Source organism: Neovison vison, chromosome 5 (genome assembly GCF_020171115.1).
Source record: "Neovison vison isolate M4711 chromosome 5, ASM_NN_V1, whole genome shotgun sequence".
Taxonomy (NCBI): Eukaryota; Metazoa; Chordata; class Mammalia; order Carnivora; family Mustelidae; genus Neogale; species Neogale vison.
The window spans coordinates 35512645-35530801 of NC_058095.1; the positions used below are offsets into that span (position 1 = coordinate 35512645).

At 38.8% G+C, this 18157-nt stretch overlaps 1 protein-coding gene across 2 annotated transcripts in view; it reads left to right on the forward strand.

Moving 5' to 3' along the window:
• PPM1D (protein phosphatase, Mg2+/Mn2+ dependent 1D) overlaps window positions 1–10840 on the forward strand; it is a 41769-nt gene extending 30929 nt beyond the window's left edge. For both annotated transcript variants that reach the window (XM_044248511.1, XM_044248510.1), the window contains exons 4-6: window positions 2587–2777; window positions 4903–5145; window positions 9354–10840. In XM_044248511.1, the coding sequence (XP_044104446.1) occupies window positions 2587–2777; window positions 4903–5145; window positions 9354–9914 (995 nt within the window). In that variant the 3' untranslated portion in view covers window positions 9915–10840. The remainder of the gene's footprint in view (window positions 1–2586; window positions 2778–4902; window positions 5146–9353) is intronic.
• The last annotated feature ends 7317 nt before the right edge of the window (window positions 10841–18157 follow it).

Genomic DNA, 18157 nt, shown 5'->3' on the forward strand with positions numbered 1-18157 from the left:
GCCGACTGAGCCACCCAGGCACCCCTTAAATTTATCTTTTCAAGGGATGATTTTGGTTGCAGTTTAAAGATTTTATTTATTTATTTGACAGAGAGAGAGTGACAGAGGGAACCCAAGCAAGGGGAGGGGTAGAGGAAAGGGAGAAGCAGGCTCCCCACTGAGCAAAGAGCCTGCTGCAGGGCTCCATCCCAGGACCCTGAGCCAAAGGCCGACGTTTAATAACTGAGTCACCCAGGTGCCCATTGGTTGCGGTTTAAAGAATAGATGAATTGAGGTTCTTTGGAAGTGCTCTGTGGGAAGCCACTCACGGAGTGGGGGGGAATGTTAAGTCACTAGCGGTAAAGATTACTGGGTATCCTGTGCACTGTGGGCTGCCATGTGCCACAGAAGCCAGCAGAGAACATACTGAAACCAGAAGAAAGGCCTTTTTCTCCTCTGGTGTCCTTCCAGTGCCCCTACTAAGGACAAAAGGGAAATGGTCATCAAGGAGACAACTAACAACATTTGCTGCAATGTCCAAAGGCTCTCCCTTTACTACAGGAATGATATTCTTTGATCCTATTTTGGTGTACAAACAATAGACCAATGATAGAAACACTTAATTCAAGGCCCAGTTCTGATCGTTGCTCATTTTATCTCAGGTAAAGCCAGGATTCTCTAAACTGATTAAATAAGGGAACCGTGCCTATGTCCTATGTTCTTAAATCTGACTATGAATACAACTCACCTAGTGAGTTTGTTAAAAATTCACATTCCAGCAAATTTCACTGGCAAATTTAAAGCACTAAACAATAATAAAAGGGGCACCTGGGTGGCTCAGTCAGTTAAGTGTCCAACTCTTGGTTTCAGCTCAGGTCATGATCTCAGAGTTGTGAGAATCCATAAACTTATAAAGAAAGATACTGAAAAGATTATAAATAAAACTTCAAAAAAAAAAAAGAGAAAAAGAAGTAAATGCATCTTTGTGAGTTTACTTGGATTATAATTAGCTTTTAGTGGTTGCATGTTTTTTTTTTTTTTTTTAAGATACTATTTTTACATAATCTGTATGCCCAGTGTGGGGACTTGAACCTGCAACACCAAGATCAAGAGTGGCACACTCCAATAACTGAGCCAGCCAGGTGCCCCATGTGTGTTTTGTTTTTGTTTTTGTTTTTTGTTTTTTTTTGCTACTCTGAGAGATGAATTGCCACTTTACCTTTCAAGGGGCTCATTTGGCAATGAATTTTGCTATTTTAAAGTAGAGCAATTGACTTGAATTACTTGTCCCTTAGACTGTGAATGTGTTTTAATTGGACAATACTTTTGATAGGACCTAATGAAGGGACGTTTAAGTAAGGCAGAGAAAGGACAAAGAGATTTACTCTTGGTTAGCAGTAGGTCAGACCTGCTGAAAGAGTGCTAAAACCACTTTTTTCTGAAAACCTTTTGCTTTTATTTGGTTTAAAATATTTTCTTTCTGTCTTTATTTGAGAGAGAGATGGCAGGAGCAGAGGGGAAAGGGAGAAGCATGCTCCCCACTGAGCAGGGAGCCTGACTTGGGACTCAATCCCAGGACCCTGGGATTATGACCTGAGGCAGACAGATGCTTAACTAACTGAGCCACCCAGGTGCCCCAAACCTTTTGCTTGTAATTTAGGCCTTTACCCAGAGTATTTCACAACAAACAAAAGAGAGAGAGATTAATGTTTCCTTCTTTTTGTCTATTCTTTCCCCAGTTTGGAGGAGTAAAAAAAAAGTTAGATAGCTTTGTCTTATGTATCACAGAAAAGTAAGAGAGTTCCCTTCCTCACTTCCTCCCTCCCTCCCGCCCCTTTTTAAAAAAGATTTTATTTATTTATTTGACAGAGAGATCACAAATAGGCAGAGAGGCATGCAGAGAAAAGGGGGAAACATGCTCCCCGCCAAACAGAGAGCCTGATGTAGGGCTCTATCCCAGGACCCTGAGATCATGACCTGAGCTGAAGGCAGAGGCTTAACCCACTGAGCCACCCAAGCACCCCACCTTCCCCCCTTTTTAAAGATTTCTTTATTTGAGAGAGAGAGAGAGAGAGAGCACAAGCTAGGAGGTGGGTAGAGGGAGACGGAGAAGGGATAAAGAATCTCTAGCATACTCCTCATGGAGTGGGAAGCCTGTCACAGGGCTTGATCCCACGACCCTGAGATCATGACCTGAACCTAAAGCAAGAGTCACACACTCAACTGACTGTGCCACCAGGTGCCCCAAGTAGTTTTTATTTTATTTTATTTTTAAGATTTTATTCATTTATTTGACAGAGAGAGAGAGAGATTACAAGTAGGCAGAGAGAGGGGGAAGCAGGCTCCCCACCGACCAAAGAGCCCGATGTGGGACTAGATCCCAGGACCCTGAGATCATGACCTGAGCCGAAGGCAGAGGCTCAACCCACTGAGTCACCCAGGTGTCCCAGTTTTTTTTTTTTTTTTTCTTAAATCAGGTATGGATTTTGAATGTTATCAATTGCTTTTCTGCATCTATTTTGATGAATGTGTAGATTCTCTCCTTTAATCTGTTGACAAAATATTACTAGCCTGGAAATAACACTTCTTGCTTATTCCCCCCCCCAGGTGATTTGTGGAGCTATGATTTCTTCAGTGGTGAATTTGTGGTGTCACCTGAACCAGACACAAGTGTCCACACTCTTGACCCCCAGAAGCACAAGTATATTATCTTGGGGAGTGATGGACTTTGGAATATGATTCCACCGCAAGATGCCATCTCAATGTGCCAGGACCAAGAGGAGAAGAAATACTTGATGGTGAGAAGTAACTCAGTAATTTGATATTGTTGTCTATACATTGTTCTGCTACTTTGTCATAGGTCTAAGGATGTTCACTTTGAGTAGCTATTCCATATGCCTGGCTCTAGAATTAAATAAAACAAACTTTGCAGCTCATAAAGGGAATGAGACAGGATATAAATTAGATAAACACACAACCACAGACTTTGTTATGAATAGCCCTTAGTGGCCTATGAAACCTCGTTAATTCTTTTTAAAAAATTGAGATATAATTCATATACCACAAAATTTCACATTTTTTTATTTTTTATTTTATTTTAAGATTTTATTTATTCGACACAGAGAGAGACCACACAAACAGGGGGTAGTGGCAGGCAGAGGGAGACAGAAGCAAGATCTTGTGGGATCATGACCTGAGCCAAAGGCAGTTACTTAACCAACTGAGCCACCCAGGTGCCCAAAATTTTACCTTTTTAAAATGTATAACTCAGGGGCACCTGGGTGGCTCAGTCGTTAAGTGTCTGCCTTTGGCTTGGGTCCTGATCCCAGAGTCCTGGGATCGAGCCCCGCATTGGGCTCCCTGCTCAGCGGGAAGCCTGTTTCTCCCTCTCCCACTCCCCCTGCTTGGGTTCCCTCTCTTGCTGTATCTTCTATCAAATAAATAAATAAAACCTTAAATAAAAAATCCTCTTTAAAAAAAAATGTATAACTAACTCAGTAGTTCTTACTATATTCTCTAAGTTGTGCAACCGTTACCACTATCTCATTCCAGAACATTTTTATCACTACCTCCAAAACCAATAATTGCCAGTAGTCATTCACTGTCTCCTGTTATCCCCACCCACTGGCAACCACTGATCTTTCTGTCTCTCTTTATATTGGCCTGTTTTGGATATTTCATGTAAAGAGATCATATAAGGGGCGCCTGGGTGGCTCAGTGGGTTAAAGCCTCTGCCTTCGGCTCAGGTCATGATCCCAGGGTCCTGGGATCGAGCCCTGCGTCGGGCTCTCTGCTCAGCGGGGAGCCTGCTTCCCTCTCTCTCTGCCTGCTTCTCTGCCTCCTTGTGATCTCTGTCTGTCAAATAAATAAATAAAATCTTTAAAAAAAAAAGAGAGAGATCATATAATACGTGACCTCCATATTTGACTTCTTTCACTTAAGCATAATATTTTCAAGGTTCATCCATGTTGCTTGTAAATAAAAGTACTTTATTCCTTATTAGGGCTGAATAATTTTCCATCAACGGATATACAACATTTAATTATCCATCCATTTACCAGTTGATGGATATTTGGGTTGTTTCCACTTTGGGGCTCTTATGAATGAATGACTTTTGTGAACATTCCCATACAAGTTTTTGTGTGGATATGTTTTCATTTCTCTTAGGTATATACAGCACCATACAGGTATTTTCTTTTCTTTATAATTTTTTTCCCTAGTTTTATTTTAAGAATACAGTATATAATACAGATAATATGCGAAATACGTGCTAATCAACTTAATTTTATTGGTAAGACTTGTGGTCAACAGTAGGCTATTAGTAGTTAAGTTTGAGGGGAATCAAAAGTTATACATAGATTTTCATTTGTATGGGGGAGTTGGCACCTCCAACGCCCCCCATTGTTCAAGGGTCAATTGTATATATTTAACTGTTGTTTATATTTTCTTGTCTCTGAATTTTGTTCATATTCTTTGACAAAATTTTATTGTCATTGATTTGTAGAAGCTCTTATTTTAGGAGAAGATTGGCCCTTTGCAATAAGGGGGTTTTTTGTTTTTTGTTTTTGCCTTGCCTGATTATCTTGTTTGCGAATTGTTTATCTGTAATAACTTGATGTTTACTTTCCATTTTAGATAACTTCTGTATAACTTTTCCTATTACAGTGAAGACTGAGTTTCTTGCTACTAAAAAGATAAAAACACAGGTGGAATTTAACCACAGGATAAGGCCTTGTCTTATTATTTAAAAAAAATTAGAGCGATACTCTTAGCATAGTTATGGGGTCTATGGATAATGTTTGAAATTTAGGAAATTTTACTTATGTGAGCCATATTGAATACTTTGTTTTTAATTTGATACAGACGTAGTGGGAACTAAATCTGAGTTGTTAACCTTCTCTCTCTCTGTTCTTCTAACTACAGGGTGAACATGGACAATCTTGTGCCAAAATGCTTGTGAATCGAGCACTAGGCCGCTGGAGGCAGCGTATGCTTCGAGCAGATAATACTAGTGCTATAGTGATCTGCATTTCTCCAGGAGTAGATAGCCAGGGAAATTTCACCAGTGAAGATGAGCTCTATCTGAACCTGACTGATAGTCCTTCGTATAATAGTCAAGAAACCTGCGTGATGACTCCTTCTCCATGTTCTACACCGCCAGTCAAGGTATACAGTTCTCTATAGTATTCGAGGTTTTTTAATAGAATTTCTTTGGTTAGAATTGCCTGAAAAGTTTTTCAGATTCTTTCTATCATAGGATTTTGGATTTGAACTGGGTTCAAGAAAGTGATGGATCTTTGTCATGTAACTTACTATCATTGATTCATCTTCCCATCAGTACTGTTCTGCATGCCAGGTGTGTGCACAGTGCTTAATAGAAAGGAGATGTACATAACAATATTTTAATAATCCCCTTCTAGGGCACCTGGGTGGCTCAGTGGGTTAAGCTGCTGCCTTCGGCTCAGGTCATGATCTCGGGGTCCTGGGATCAAGTCCCGCGTCAGGCTCTCTGCTCAGCGGGGACCCTGCTTCCTCCTCTCTCTCTCTGCCTGCCTCTCTGCCTACTTGTGATCTCTCTCTGTCAAATAAATAAATAAAATCTTTAAAAAAAGATTTAAAAAAAAATAATCCCCTTCTAATACTATGAACATTTATAAACATTTAAGTTTGTGAAGTACTTTTATATATATTTCATTTGAACCTCATAAATGGAATGGGTAACTAGTGCAGATATTATTCCATCTTACGGATAATAAGACTGAGAGATTAAACAATTTGGATAAGATCATACAGACTACAGACTGAAGTGGACCTTAGGATATCAGAGCTTAGAATTGGTTGTCTAATAACATGGACAAGAAACATTATTCCTCTTCTTAGATAATTTTGAATGAGTTTAAGATAAGCTGTGAAGTAAATTTAAATGGTACTGTATTTCCCTTTTTATTATTTCATCCCAGTATTTTCCTACTAAAAATTGGTAGTACTGATAACTGCTTTGTTATACGTGGAACTTCTGAGAATGTGCTTTTATTTTTGTTTTTTGAGAGAGAGCATGTGTGAGTGAGGGGCAGAGGGGAATAGGGAGTGAGAGAATCTTCAGCAGGCTCCACACCCAATGCGGAGCCCAATGCCAGGCTCGATCTCACGACCTGAGCTGAAACCAAGAGTCAGTCACCCAATCCACTGAGCCACTCAGGGGCCCCTATATAAAATGTTTTTTAAATTATTTCTGAAAATCTGGGGACCTAATGATCTAATAATAATAAAGATAAGGAGATTTATGTATACCCTAACTTATATTTAGGCATTGGTAGTTAACTAGTTGGCCCCACCAAAATATAGGAAAATATTTGGAGCCATTCAGAATAATTAGTGATGTTAGCTCTGACGTAACAAGTAAATAAAGACAAATCTCTGCCCAAGAAATTGTGTTTTATCTTAATTGACAACCACGACTACACATGTAATCTATTGATTTATTTTCTTGGTAAAATAATCCCACATTTAGTAACATCTAGATAAATAGAATGATATTTTGGTCAGCTTAGTTTTTAATACTTTCCCACATTTAGAGTAGGCATTTGAGACTAGGTTTATCTATTTATAGACATGTCAACTTCTGTATGGATCCTAAGGTATCCAAATAGTCAGATATTTGTTTTGGGATGAATATGGTAGAAATACCTCTGTTTAAGTGATATATTACTCTGGCACACTTTTTTCTCTGTCCTTTCTTTAGGGCGAAACTAAATTTAGCTTTTTGTTTGCTTTTGATTATTTTAAATTTTATTTGTTTATATGACAGAGAGTGAGAGAGATTGCACAAGCAGGGCGAGCAGATGAGAGAGGGAAAAGCAGGTTCCCTGCTGAGCAGGGAGTCCGATGAGGGGCTGGATCATGACCTGAGCCAAAGGCAGACACTTCACTGACTGAGCCACCCAGACACCCCAATATAGCTCTTTTTTTAATAAGCCAAGAGTTATTGGAAGGAGGAATGAGGAAGGGAGTTCTTTCAGAAAATTAGCTTTTAGTTTCAGTTGTGTTCTAGGCACAATTTTCAGTTAGATTTAATGTTGGATTATGAGATTGGTGGAGCAAGGAAGTTGATCTCCGAAGTTGTAAAACTTTTAAAGTTTGTGTTTTTAGGAGGTAATCTCTCAATATTACATTTTATGTACATGTAAAAAGATTTAGCAATACAGGTAATTCATCTGGGATGAGTCTGAGAAGTCTGAGCAATTGCCTGTACTAACAGATGCAGTGTATTCCCGCAGAATGCCAATAAAAAGAGCAGGAAAAGGGAAAGTTCAAGGAGGAAGTGGGGGAAGAAAAGCCAGCACACATGTAGTGTCAGAAGAATAATCTTGTGAATTTAAAAAGACAGAACAGTGGCACCTGGATGATTTAGTCGGTTACGTGGGTGCTTTTGACTCAGATCATGATCTCTGGGTCCTGGAATCAAGCCCTGCATCGAGCCCTGTATTGGTCTTCCTGCTCAGTGGGGTGTCTGCTCCTCTCTCTCTTTCTTCCCTTCTGATCCTCCCCACTTCTTTTTCTCTCTCTCTCTCAAATAAATAAAGTCTTTTAAAAAATAAAATAAAAAGAGCACAACAGAAATTAAATCGTATTAACTCTGAAATTGTTCCACTGGATTTCTTTTATAAAGGAATTCCATCTAATATCTAACCTTATTTTACAAACTAGAGCAGTATGTTCTATTACTACCAGTGGCTTGGTTGTTACTTTCTTTTGCCTAATTTAGTGATATGACTGGTAGTAGGGAGCCTTCTCTGTCTGCCTGATCTTACTCTAAGTCCTTTTTTCTTTATTAAAGAAGGACAAACTCTGGCTCAACAATTTCTTATGAGTAGGTAATAGTTTTCTGTGATTATCCAGAACATGCTTGTGACCAGGGTAGGTATTGGAATCAACCTATTGCAAAAGGATGAACTCACATACATCTATTGCTGATATTTTTGAAAGCCATATGTAAATATTCTGGAATGAAGACTATCCTGTTACCCTTTCTCAACTGATACTTTGAAACAAGGTTGCTACCTAACACCTAGTCAGTGTTAAAACAGATAAGAAAAGGGGCTGGGTGACTCAGTTGGTTAAGGTCTGCGTTTGGCTCAGGTCATGATCCCGGGGTCCTAAGATAGAGCCTGCATTTGGGGGGGGGGGGTTCCCTGCTCAGCAGGGAGTTTTCTTCTCTTTTTCCCTCTGCCATTCCCTCTCGCTTGTGCTCTTTGGCTCTCTCTTACTTCTCTGTCAAATAAATAAAATCTTTAAAATATAAAATAAAACAGATAAGAACAGTTGTGGTTTCAGTAAACTATGCAATGTAAAAGAAATAAATGAATCAATTCTTTCTGCAGAAAGAAAGAGTATTTTCCTAGTAAAAAAAGAAGAAAAAAAAAAACCACCAAAAAAAGCAGCAGCAGCAGAAGCAGCAATCTTTTTGAGGCTGTCCCAAATTAGGAACCGGGGTTTCTCGTCTCTAGCTTCCAGTTGACCTAAAGTCAATACATTTTTTTCCATTAAAGCATGTTCATTCATGTTTATGGTGAGATTGAAATGCTTTTGGGTGGCTTAAATTTCCCTTCTCAATTCTAGAACCATTAAAGGAAACATTCTTTTTATAAGTATACTTTTCTATAGCGTTTTTTTGAAAGGCGTTTATTTCTAAGGGATTTTTATATCAGAGGAAGACCAGATAATGTGCTTTCATTTATCCTTCTACAAAAGGGTTTACTTCAGATTATATTAATATTTTAATAAATGATTTGATTAAAGGAGAAAAAAATTTGAGGGAAATGTTATATACTTGAGGGAGACAGTATTTATGCTTAAACTCTGTTCTTGAGGAACTATTAACAATGATTTTATAAAGTATTAGTACTATGAGAGATTTGGGTTTGATAGGAAAAATATTCTGAGTATATGTAGATCTAAGACACTGTATCTAAACGAGTGGTGCATATCTAAATGACCCGTCAAGCTTTTAAAAAAAGAATACCTGAAAGTTTCCATATAATTTTCATTTATTTCTTTGAGAGTTGCCCCAGCCATGTTCTCTAGGTTCTCAGACATCCTGCTTTTCTCAAGTTCTAGAACAGTCTCTAGTGTTTGGGAGATAGGTACAAAGCAACAGTACGAGTTTGCAGTATGGCATTATTGCTTTAATGTTGCAGTTTACATTTTCTCTACTACTGAATATTCAGAAATGAGAATATAGAAAAAAATAAGTAAGAAATTAACCAACCAACCAAATTTTTCACTTATTCTAATGAAACTTCATCTTGAATCCTAATGATTAAGCTGAATTCTGTGATAGATTATTTATTTGGCTTACCTTTCTTGTTTTTTAGTCGCTGGAGGAGGACCCATGGCCACGGCTGAACTCTAAGGACCATGTACCTGCCCTTATTCGTAGTAATGCCTTCTCAGAGAATTATGTAGAAGTCCCAGCGGAGGTAGCTCGAGGGAATGTCCAGCCGGCTGTCATACCCTCAAAAGATCCAGAGCCACTTGAAGAAAATTGCACTAAAGCCCTGACTTTAAGGATACATGATTCTTTGAATAATAGCCTGTCAGTTGGCCTTGTGCCTACCAATTCAACAAATACTATCATGGACCAAAAAAATGTTAAGATGTCAACTCCAGGTCAAATGAAAGCCCAAGAAGTTGAAAGAACCCCTCCAGCAAACTTTAAAAGGACATTAGAAGAATCCAATTCTGGCCCTCTCATGAAGAAGCACAGACGAAATGGTTTAAGTCGAAGTAGTGGTGCTCAGCCTGCAAGCCTCCCCACCACCAACTCACAGCGAAAGAACTCTGTTAAACTTACCATGCGACGCAGACTTCGGGGCCAGAAGAAAATTGGAAATCCTTTACTTCATCAGCACAGAAAAACTGTTTGTGTCTGCTGAAATGTATATGAAAAATGTTTTTTCCAAACTTAGGATTTAAGAGGGCTTTTTGAAGTTGGTGCAGAACTTGAACTTTTTTTAAGGGACAAAATAAAAATAGTATACAGTTTGACTTTTTGGAATTCAACAGTTTTATCTTGGCCTTGTACTTGCTTGTATTATAAATGTGAATTTTGTAGATGTTAGGGTATAAGTTGCTGTAAAATGTGTGTAAATTTGTATACTTTCACACAAACTCAGTCTCTTACTCTGATACACAGTAAATGTAACAACAGGGCTAAAGGTTAAAAAAAATCAAAAGAATCTATTAGATTTTAGAAATACATTTAAACTTTTAAAAATGCTTATTAAGAAATTTGTATAAGTCACTTGTGATGAAAACTACACAACTTTTTAAAGTAAATTATTAAGCAAACTGGAAAAGTGATGTATTTTCATAGTGACCTGTGTTCCACTTAATGTTTCTTAGAGACAGCTAGTGTCTTTTAAAAATTATTTTTTATTTCTAATTTCATAATTCAGAACTAAATTTTTCATAGCAAAAGTGTTGAGCCATGCTGAAAATAGCTTGGTGTTTGTCTCCCTGTTCTAATTAAAATACTATGCAGTATCTCTTAATTCAGTAGCATTTTCTGAAACTTTAATCATCCGATATACTCCCCAAATCTTTGGAGTAGAAGGAGGTGTGTTTGCCTAAAAAGGTGTCCCTCTCAATCATCCCAGACACTCAGTGGCATTATTAGGTCTTAAAGTAGTTATTCTTTTCTCGTGTTTGCATAAAATATGTGAAGTTTTTCTTGCTATTTCAATAACAGATGGTGCTGCTAATTCCCAACATTTCTTAAATTATTTTATATATCATACAGTTTTCATTGATTATGTGGATATATGTTTGTTCATCTAATAAATCAGTGAACTGTTCCTGATGTTGCTGGATTTTTGTTGGTTTGTTTTAATGATACAAACTTTGTGTTTTGCCTTGATCATGCTTTAGAGTAACAACTTAAAAATATATGTAATGTTTATTTTTGCACTCTTCACTTTTTTTTTTAAGATTTTATTTGTTTATTTGACAGACAGAGATTACAAGTAGACAGGCAGGCAGAGAGAGAGAGAGGGAAGCAGGCTCCCTGCTGAGCAGAGAGCCCGATGCTGGACTCGATCCCAGGACCCTGGGATCATGACCTGAGCCGAAGGCAGTGGCTTAACCCACTGAGCCACCCAGGCGCCCAATACTCTTCACTTTTTAATTTTAATTTAGAATACATTGAAACAGGCCAAATATCCAACAATATAATATCGTTAAGAATATGGTGAAGCTAGTTATGGCTTATAAACATTTGAAGAGATACTATGTTGCAATTAATACAGGAAAAAACCAAGACAATTAGTGTCATTTTGGTGTGATGAGTTATTCTACAGTAAGAAAAAATTTAAATTTATTAATTTAGAAGATCTCTTATTAAGAGATTGAAGAGTTAATTCATGCATTCAATATCCACAATATGCTGGGAACTGCGCAATTGGAAGCATACCAGTTTTCAGTAACAAGATTGAGAACCAGGGGTCCAGGTAAAACAATTGTGGCTAGCTCCTTAAGAAGGATTTACAGTTACCTAAGAGGGATTTTTTTTAGGGTTTTATTCATTAGCGTATGAATGGGGGGATAAGGAGAAGCAGCCTCCCCACTGAGCTGGTAGCCTGGTGTGGGGCTCAATCCCAGGACACCGAGATCATGACGAGTAGAAGGCAGACGCTTTACCGACTGAGCCACCCAGGCACACTGAAGAGTTTGTTTTTCAGATCTTTCCAAGACAGTGATACAGCCACTAATAGATACTTTTTTTAAAAATTGTATTTATTTATTTGACAGAGACACAGCCAGGGAGGGAACACAAGCAGGAGGAGTGGGAGAGGAAGAAGCAGGCTTTCTGTGGATGATGCCCTGAGCCGAAAGAAGGCAGATGCTTAACTACTGAGCCACCCAGGCGCCCCCTAGTAGACACTTTAGAAGTCGATTTATTGTGAAGGTTTTTTCCATCCGTTATTAATTATTTTTTAATTTTTTGTTTCTTTCCCATCTTTTAGACCTGTGATACCATCTTAGGTGCACCAACTAGAAATTCAACAAATCTGAATGTATTAATATTCATTTAGCCATTTTTACTTTTTCTGCCGGTGGTTGTAAATCCTGTATCTACATGAAATTAAAATTTCCACTTGATTAGAATAATGGATTATGCAATCTTTATTTTTCTGATACTTTTAAAAAAAGATTTATCAGTACAAGCAAGGTGAGCAGCAGGAAGGAGAAGCAGGCACCCTGCTGAGCAGAGGGCCCGATGTGGGGCTCGATACCAGCACTCTGGGATCTTGACCTGAGCCGAAGGCAGAGGCCCAACCCACTGAGCCGCCCAGGCACCCCGAGGTGTTCACTTCTTAATGATGAAGATTTTTCTTTCAGTATTTCACAGAGCCTCCTCAATCTTTAGTATTCCCATCTATGGATATAAGTTATTTAACTGCATTATTTAACCATGTCCACTGAAAAGAAAACATTTCTTCTTTACTCATATACACCAGATGTGTAAGATTTCCTACAACAAGCGATTCTCCAATTTTCTGTAGACATCAGCAGGGTGTCCTACAATTCAATTCAGTTCTGGTACTTACAGAGTTACCACCAGATCCCACAAGTTAAGGGCTCAGTGTCACAAGACTGCCCTCACTTCAGAAACTAATTCCAAGTCCTAGGTTTTCATACATTTCTGATCGACTGGCTGTAAATCGGTTTGCACAACCCCCTCAAGTCTGGTAATTTTTTACTAGAACAGCTCACAAGAATTCAGGGAAACATTCACTGGTTTATTATATACAAAAGTTACAAAAGAACTTTCTAAAAAAAAGATACACCAGGTAAGGTCCAGAACAGCCCCAAGCAGAGGAGCCTCCGATCCCATTGGCTTGGGGTGAACCACCCTCACTGCATGTGTGTTCACCAACCTGGAAGCTCTGAATCCCATACTTCAGGGATTTTTATAGAGGCTTTATCATTTAGGTGTGATCAGTTGTTAATCTGAAACTCCTCCCTCCCAGGAGAAAAAGGGTGTGTTAGTGAGCCCACCGAGAAAGAGTTATCTCATTAAAACAAAAGATGTTTGTACCGGAGAAATTCCAGGGGATTTAGGACCTTTGTAAGGAATAAGAGTCAGTGACCAAAGATAAAAGTTGTTCCTAGAGGGGCGCCTGGGTGGCTCAGTGGGTTAAGCCGCTGCTTTCGGCTCAGGTCATGATCTCGGGGTCCTCGAATCGAGTCCCACATCGGGCTCTCTGCTCAGCAGGGAGCCTGCTTCCTCCTCTCTCTCTGCCTGCCTCTCTGCCTACTGTGATCTCTCTCTGTCAAATAAATGAATAAAATCTTTAAAAAAAGAAAAAGTTGTTCCTAGAGCCTTTATCACCTAAGAAATTACAAAGGTTTTAGATGCTCTACCCAGGAGCCTGGGACAAAGGTCAAAATCCATGTTTCTTATTATATCACAATATCACATCCACACACTGGTTCTTCTCAGTATTTTGTAAAACAGTTCTCTACCATGTGCCTCAAAGATTAAAATATGTATTAGTTATATACTGCTGCGTAATACCTCAGAATTTAGTAGCCTTAAACAACGAACATCTTCAAGTTTCTGAGTGTTCGGAATCTGGGAACCACTAAGCTAGGCTACAGAATCATGTGGGGCCCAAGCAGGGCCACAGTCATCGAAAGGCTTCACTAGGGCCTGGAGGATATGTGTTGGTAGGAGGCCTCAGTTACATGTCACGTGTGCCCTACAGGGCCTCTCAAAATATATTAGTTAACTTTCCCCTATTAGTTAAATAAATTAAATTTCTCCTAATGATAGGAGAAAGAACAAGGCAGAAGGCTCACTGTCTTTTGTAACCTAACCTCAAAAATAGATACCAGTTCTGTGTTTTGCTAGTTGTATAAACCATACTGAGACAGTATAGGAGGCAGCTACAGAGGGCATGAGTATTAGGAACTGGGCATCATTGAGGGCCATCGTGGAAGCAGTCTATCAGAATCTAGAAGTTAGAAGCATTAATCATATAAAATACAGGGTTTTTTTTTTTTTTTTTTTTTAGCACTGCATGAATGATGTTATTTTCATCTTCCGGATATCTGGGAGAAAGTTCTGTAAGGGAGAGAAGTGTTTTAGTGTGTTCTTTCTCCTAAATATACTCTGTCACGAGAAAAGTTGAAAACTTAAATTTTAGTCTTTTTTTAAAAAAGATTTTTGAAAAATTTATTAGAGTATGTGTGAGTATGAGCAGGGTTGGGGAGAGGGAGAAGCAGACCACCACTGAGTAAGGACTCCCATGGGGGACTTGATACCAGCACCTGGGGGTCATGACCTGGGCTGAAGGCAGAGTCTTAACTGACTTAGCCACCCAGGCACCCCAAATATTAATCTTTAAGGCAAAATATTTTGACTGTATGAATGGTTGCATTAGGGATGACAGTATACAAACTTTGATAGTCTACTTGAATCTATTTTACCACTTAAAGTGCAATGTAGAGGGGTACCTGGGTGGCTCTGATGGTTAAGTGTCTACCTTTGGCTCAGGTCATGATCTTGGGTTCCTGGGATTGAGCCCCACATCAAGCTCCTTGCTCAATGGGGAGTCTGTTTTTCCCTCTCCCTCTGTTGCTCCCCCTGCTTGTGTTCTCTCTTAAATAAATAAATAAAATCTTAAAACAAATAAAGTGCAATGTAGAAAACTTACCACTGTATTATCCTCTCCTCTTTATGTTTGTATATATTGAAAACTGTTGGGCTGGCAGGAAGGGCTACTAAAGATGGCGAAAAGTTCCCGCCACAAGACCTGACTCGGACAAAAGAACAAAGGTCCAAGATGGCAAAAGTTCCCGCCACAGGACCTGAGCTCGGACAGGAGAACAAAGGCCCAAGCAGGAATCTGAGACCCCCCGCCCCGGGCTCCTGTGGACCAATGGGATCCCGACGAGCAGGCGAGATATCCGAATAAGGGAAACTTCCAAAAGACCCCTGAGCTTCCTCCAAGACCCCTTAAAGCCCCCTCCTCCCTGCCTTGGGCACGACTTCCGCCACTCTGCTTTCCAGAGTCGCAGAACCTCGCCCGAGGGTGCCCACCTCCTCCCGGTGCAACTTTCTCGGCTCCCCTTCTCCTGAGCCCTGAAACTTCGCCGGAGAGTGTTTTTAATAAATCTTGCCTTGGGCGCCTGGGTGGCTCAGTTGGTTGGACGACTGCTTTCAGCTCAGGTCATGATCCTGGAGTCCCGGGATCGAGTCCCGCATCGGGCTCCCAGCTCCATGGGGAGTCTGCTTCTCCCTCTGACCTTCTCCTTGCTCATGCTCTCTCTCACTCTCTCTCTCTCAAGTAAATAAATAAAATCTTTAAGAAAAAAAAAAATAAATCTTGCCTTGCACCCACTTTGCCTGGTGTTGTGTTTATCTCGCCGGAAAAAACTTTACAAAAACCCCATCAGGCAATGTTATAATTTTTATACCAAAAAACATATTTTAAAAAACTCAACAGAACAGTCTGTGATATTCATCCAGATATTTACCATTGCTATTGCTCTTTTTTCATTCCATTATTCTAGGCTTCCTTCTAGTATTATTGTCCGGTTTCCGATGAAAAATCTGTAGTCATTCAAATTGTGTCTTTGTCAGTAATGCATAGTTGTTCTCTGGCTGCTTTCAAGATTTTTTTCTTTGTCTTTTGTCTTCAACAGTATGATTATGAAGTCCCTATACGTGGATTCCTTTGAGGCTTTCTGCTTGGGGCTTGATGAGCGTTTTGAATCTGTAGGTTTTTATCTTTCACCAAACTTAGGAAGTTTTCAGCCATTTTTCCCTCAAAATTTTTTTCAGCATCACATCCCCCCCCCACTTTAAAACATTATTTATTTATTTATTTATTTATTTATTTATTTGAGAGAGAGAAAGAGCACAGAGGGAGGGTGGGGAGAAGCAGACTCACTGCTGAGCAAAAAGGTTTCATCCCAGGACCCTGGGATCATGACCTGAGCCGAAGACAGACACTTAACCAACTGAGCCACCCAGGCACCCTCTTTTTTTCTTTCTTTGTAACTCTTTGTTTTTCCTTTCGTTAGAACATTTGATGCTATATTTCTGAGTTCTAAAATTTCCACTTGGTTCCTTATTTTTTTTCCCATATGGTTCTTCTTTATATCTTGGTTGAAATGTTCTGTGTTTTCATGCATGTCAAGAGGGTTCACAATTGTTTGCAGGAACATTTGTTACAGTACTGCTTTAAAGTGTGTCAGATAATCTTTGTCATTTAGGTATTCCTTTCCCTTGGCTGAAAACTAAAATATTAATGATTATCACAGTTCTACGTGAAATCAGATTATTTCACCACTGCTTAAATCATGTGATGTTTGTGAGCATCTGTTGATTATTTTTTCTGGGAGTTAGATTTTTCTGGTTCTTTCACAATTCTCTAAGTCTTTGATATGCAAATTAGGATCTGATCCTTGCTAGATATACTCTGTGAGGTCACTCTCCTGAGCTCCTCCCTCTTTATAGTCTCCATGGTACTTTACCCTTCTCTGGGGCTCCTCTTTTCAATTCTCTGGGCAGAAATCTCGGGCTTTAAGAACCACGCACTTCCACTACTGTGCCTACATTTGGTTCTCATCTAAATGTAGATAAGTAATACTACAGGCATGTAGAGCTAAATAAATGTTACCCAATATTATTTTTATTAAATTTTTAGCTTCTCAAAACTGTTAGACTAACAGTTAATTCAGGTTTCTCAGATTTTAAAGTAGTTTTTTAGTATATGTGCTGCCGAAGCGAGCACTTAAAGTAGTTTTTATCTAGGGTTAGGCATGTTTGAGGGAGGTAAACTATGCCCTGGGTATCATTAAAACAGCTGATGAAACTAATTTTTGGTCTTTGTCAAGAGTTTTACTTTTTGGTACATTTAATTATAAGTACAAACTCCAGATTGCAGGGTAAATTGTTGGGGTTCTGACATGTAATTTTTCCTGTTAATGAAGAGAGTTTTATGGAGAACAGAACTGAAACAAACAATCCCTTCTGCTAAAGAGCTTACATGTTAGCTAAATAGACAATAGATTTATACATTAATCTACTAGAAAAGTTACAAAATAATACTAATATGTCAGAGATAAAGGGAAGCCATACTTCACGATTTGCCTGAGACAGTCCTACTTTACTTTTTTGCCCTGGGGAAGTGAGGGGGCAAGAAAGTATAACTGTTAATAGAGCCTCTTGTTAGGATGATAAATTACATGGCTACTTTATAGATACTAGTTAGTTTCAAGATAATGAAAGGAAAGCAATCACCATAGTTTGCTGGGCCTGAGTATGAACTGGGTGGAGGTTGAAGGGCTCCAACACAATGAACAAATACTTAGAACTTTGAAGAAATGTGGGAAAATGCTGTTTTTGAAGCCAGTTATGCCATAACATGCAGGACAGACACATGGCAGGTACTACTGTAATTAGACAGAGATGAGGTGATATGATCTTTGTTGGTTTTGCTATTCTACAAAGTTTGGATTCTACTTTTTAGGAGATTACTACAAAAGGTAGTGTTCAAAAGTTGCAACCTAAAAATGCACCAAAGAAAGTCCATATAGTGAGTGATTAGTATAGTTTTACTTCACAATTGGAGGATTTTAGAGAAACGTGGTTTTTAAACAGAGATTATTCTTAGAGCAATTATAGGTCCATGGCAAAACTGAGCAGAACATACAGATATTCCATATATGCCCTTTCCTAACTAGTTTCCTTTCACTTTCTACTGCTGTAACACATTTATAGTCTCCCTTGTTATAAAAATCCCCGATCAGAGGGATACAACTGATGAACCTATGCTTGATGATGGTTATTTTTTTTAACCTCTTTGGGTGTTTTTTTTTTCCATTTCAATTGACTAGAAATTAAAATATTAATGTTTATCATGGTTCTGTGAAATCAGATTTTTTCACCACTGCTTGAATCATGTGATTATTGTTCATGTGTTTTTGGTGGCCAGGGTAAGTGAGGCTTGCTTGAAGCTAAAAAGGAATCTTAATCCTATTGAAATGAAAATTCACAATAAAGTACAAACTGATCTTGAAACTGGTTTTCATATGAATAATTCCTTGACTTTATGGAGATTTTTTTTTTTTTAAGACTTTATTTATTTGTCAGAGAGAGGGAGAG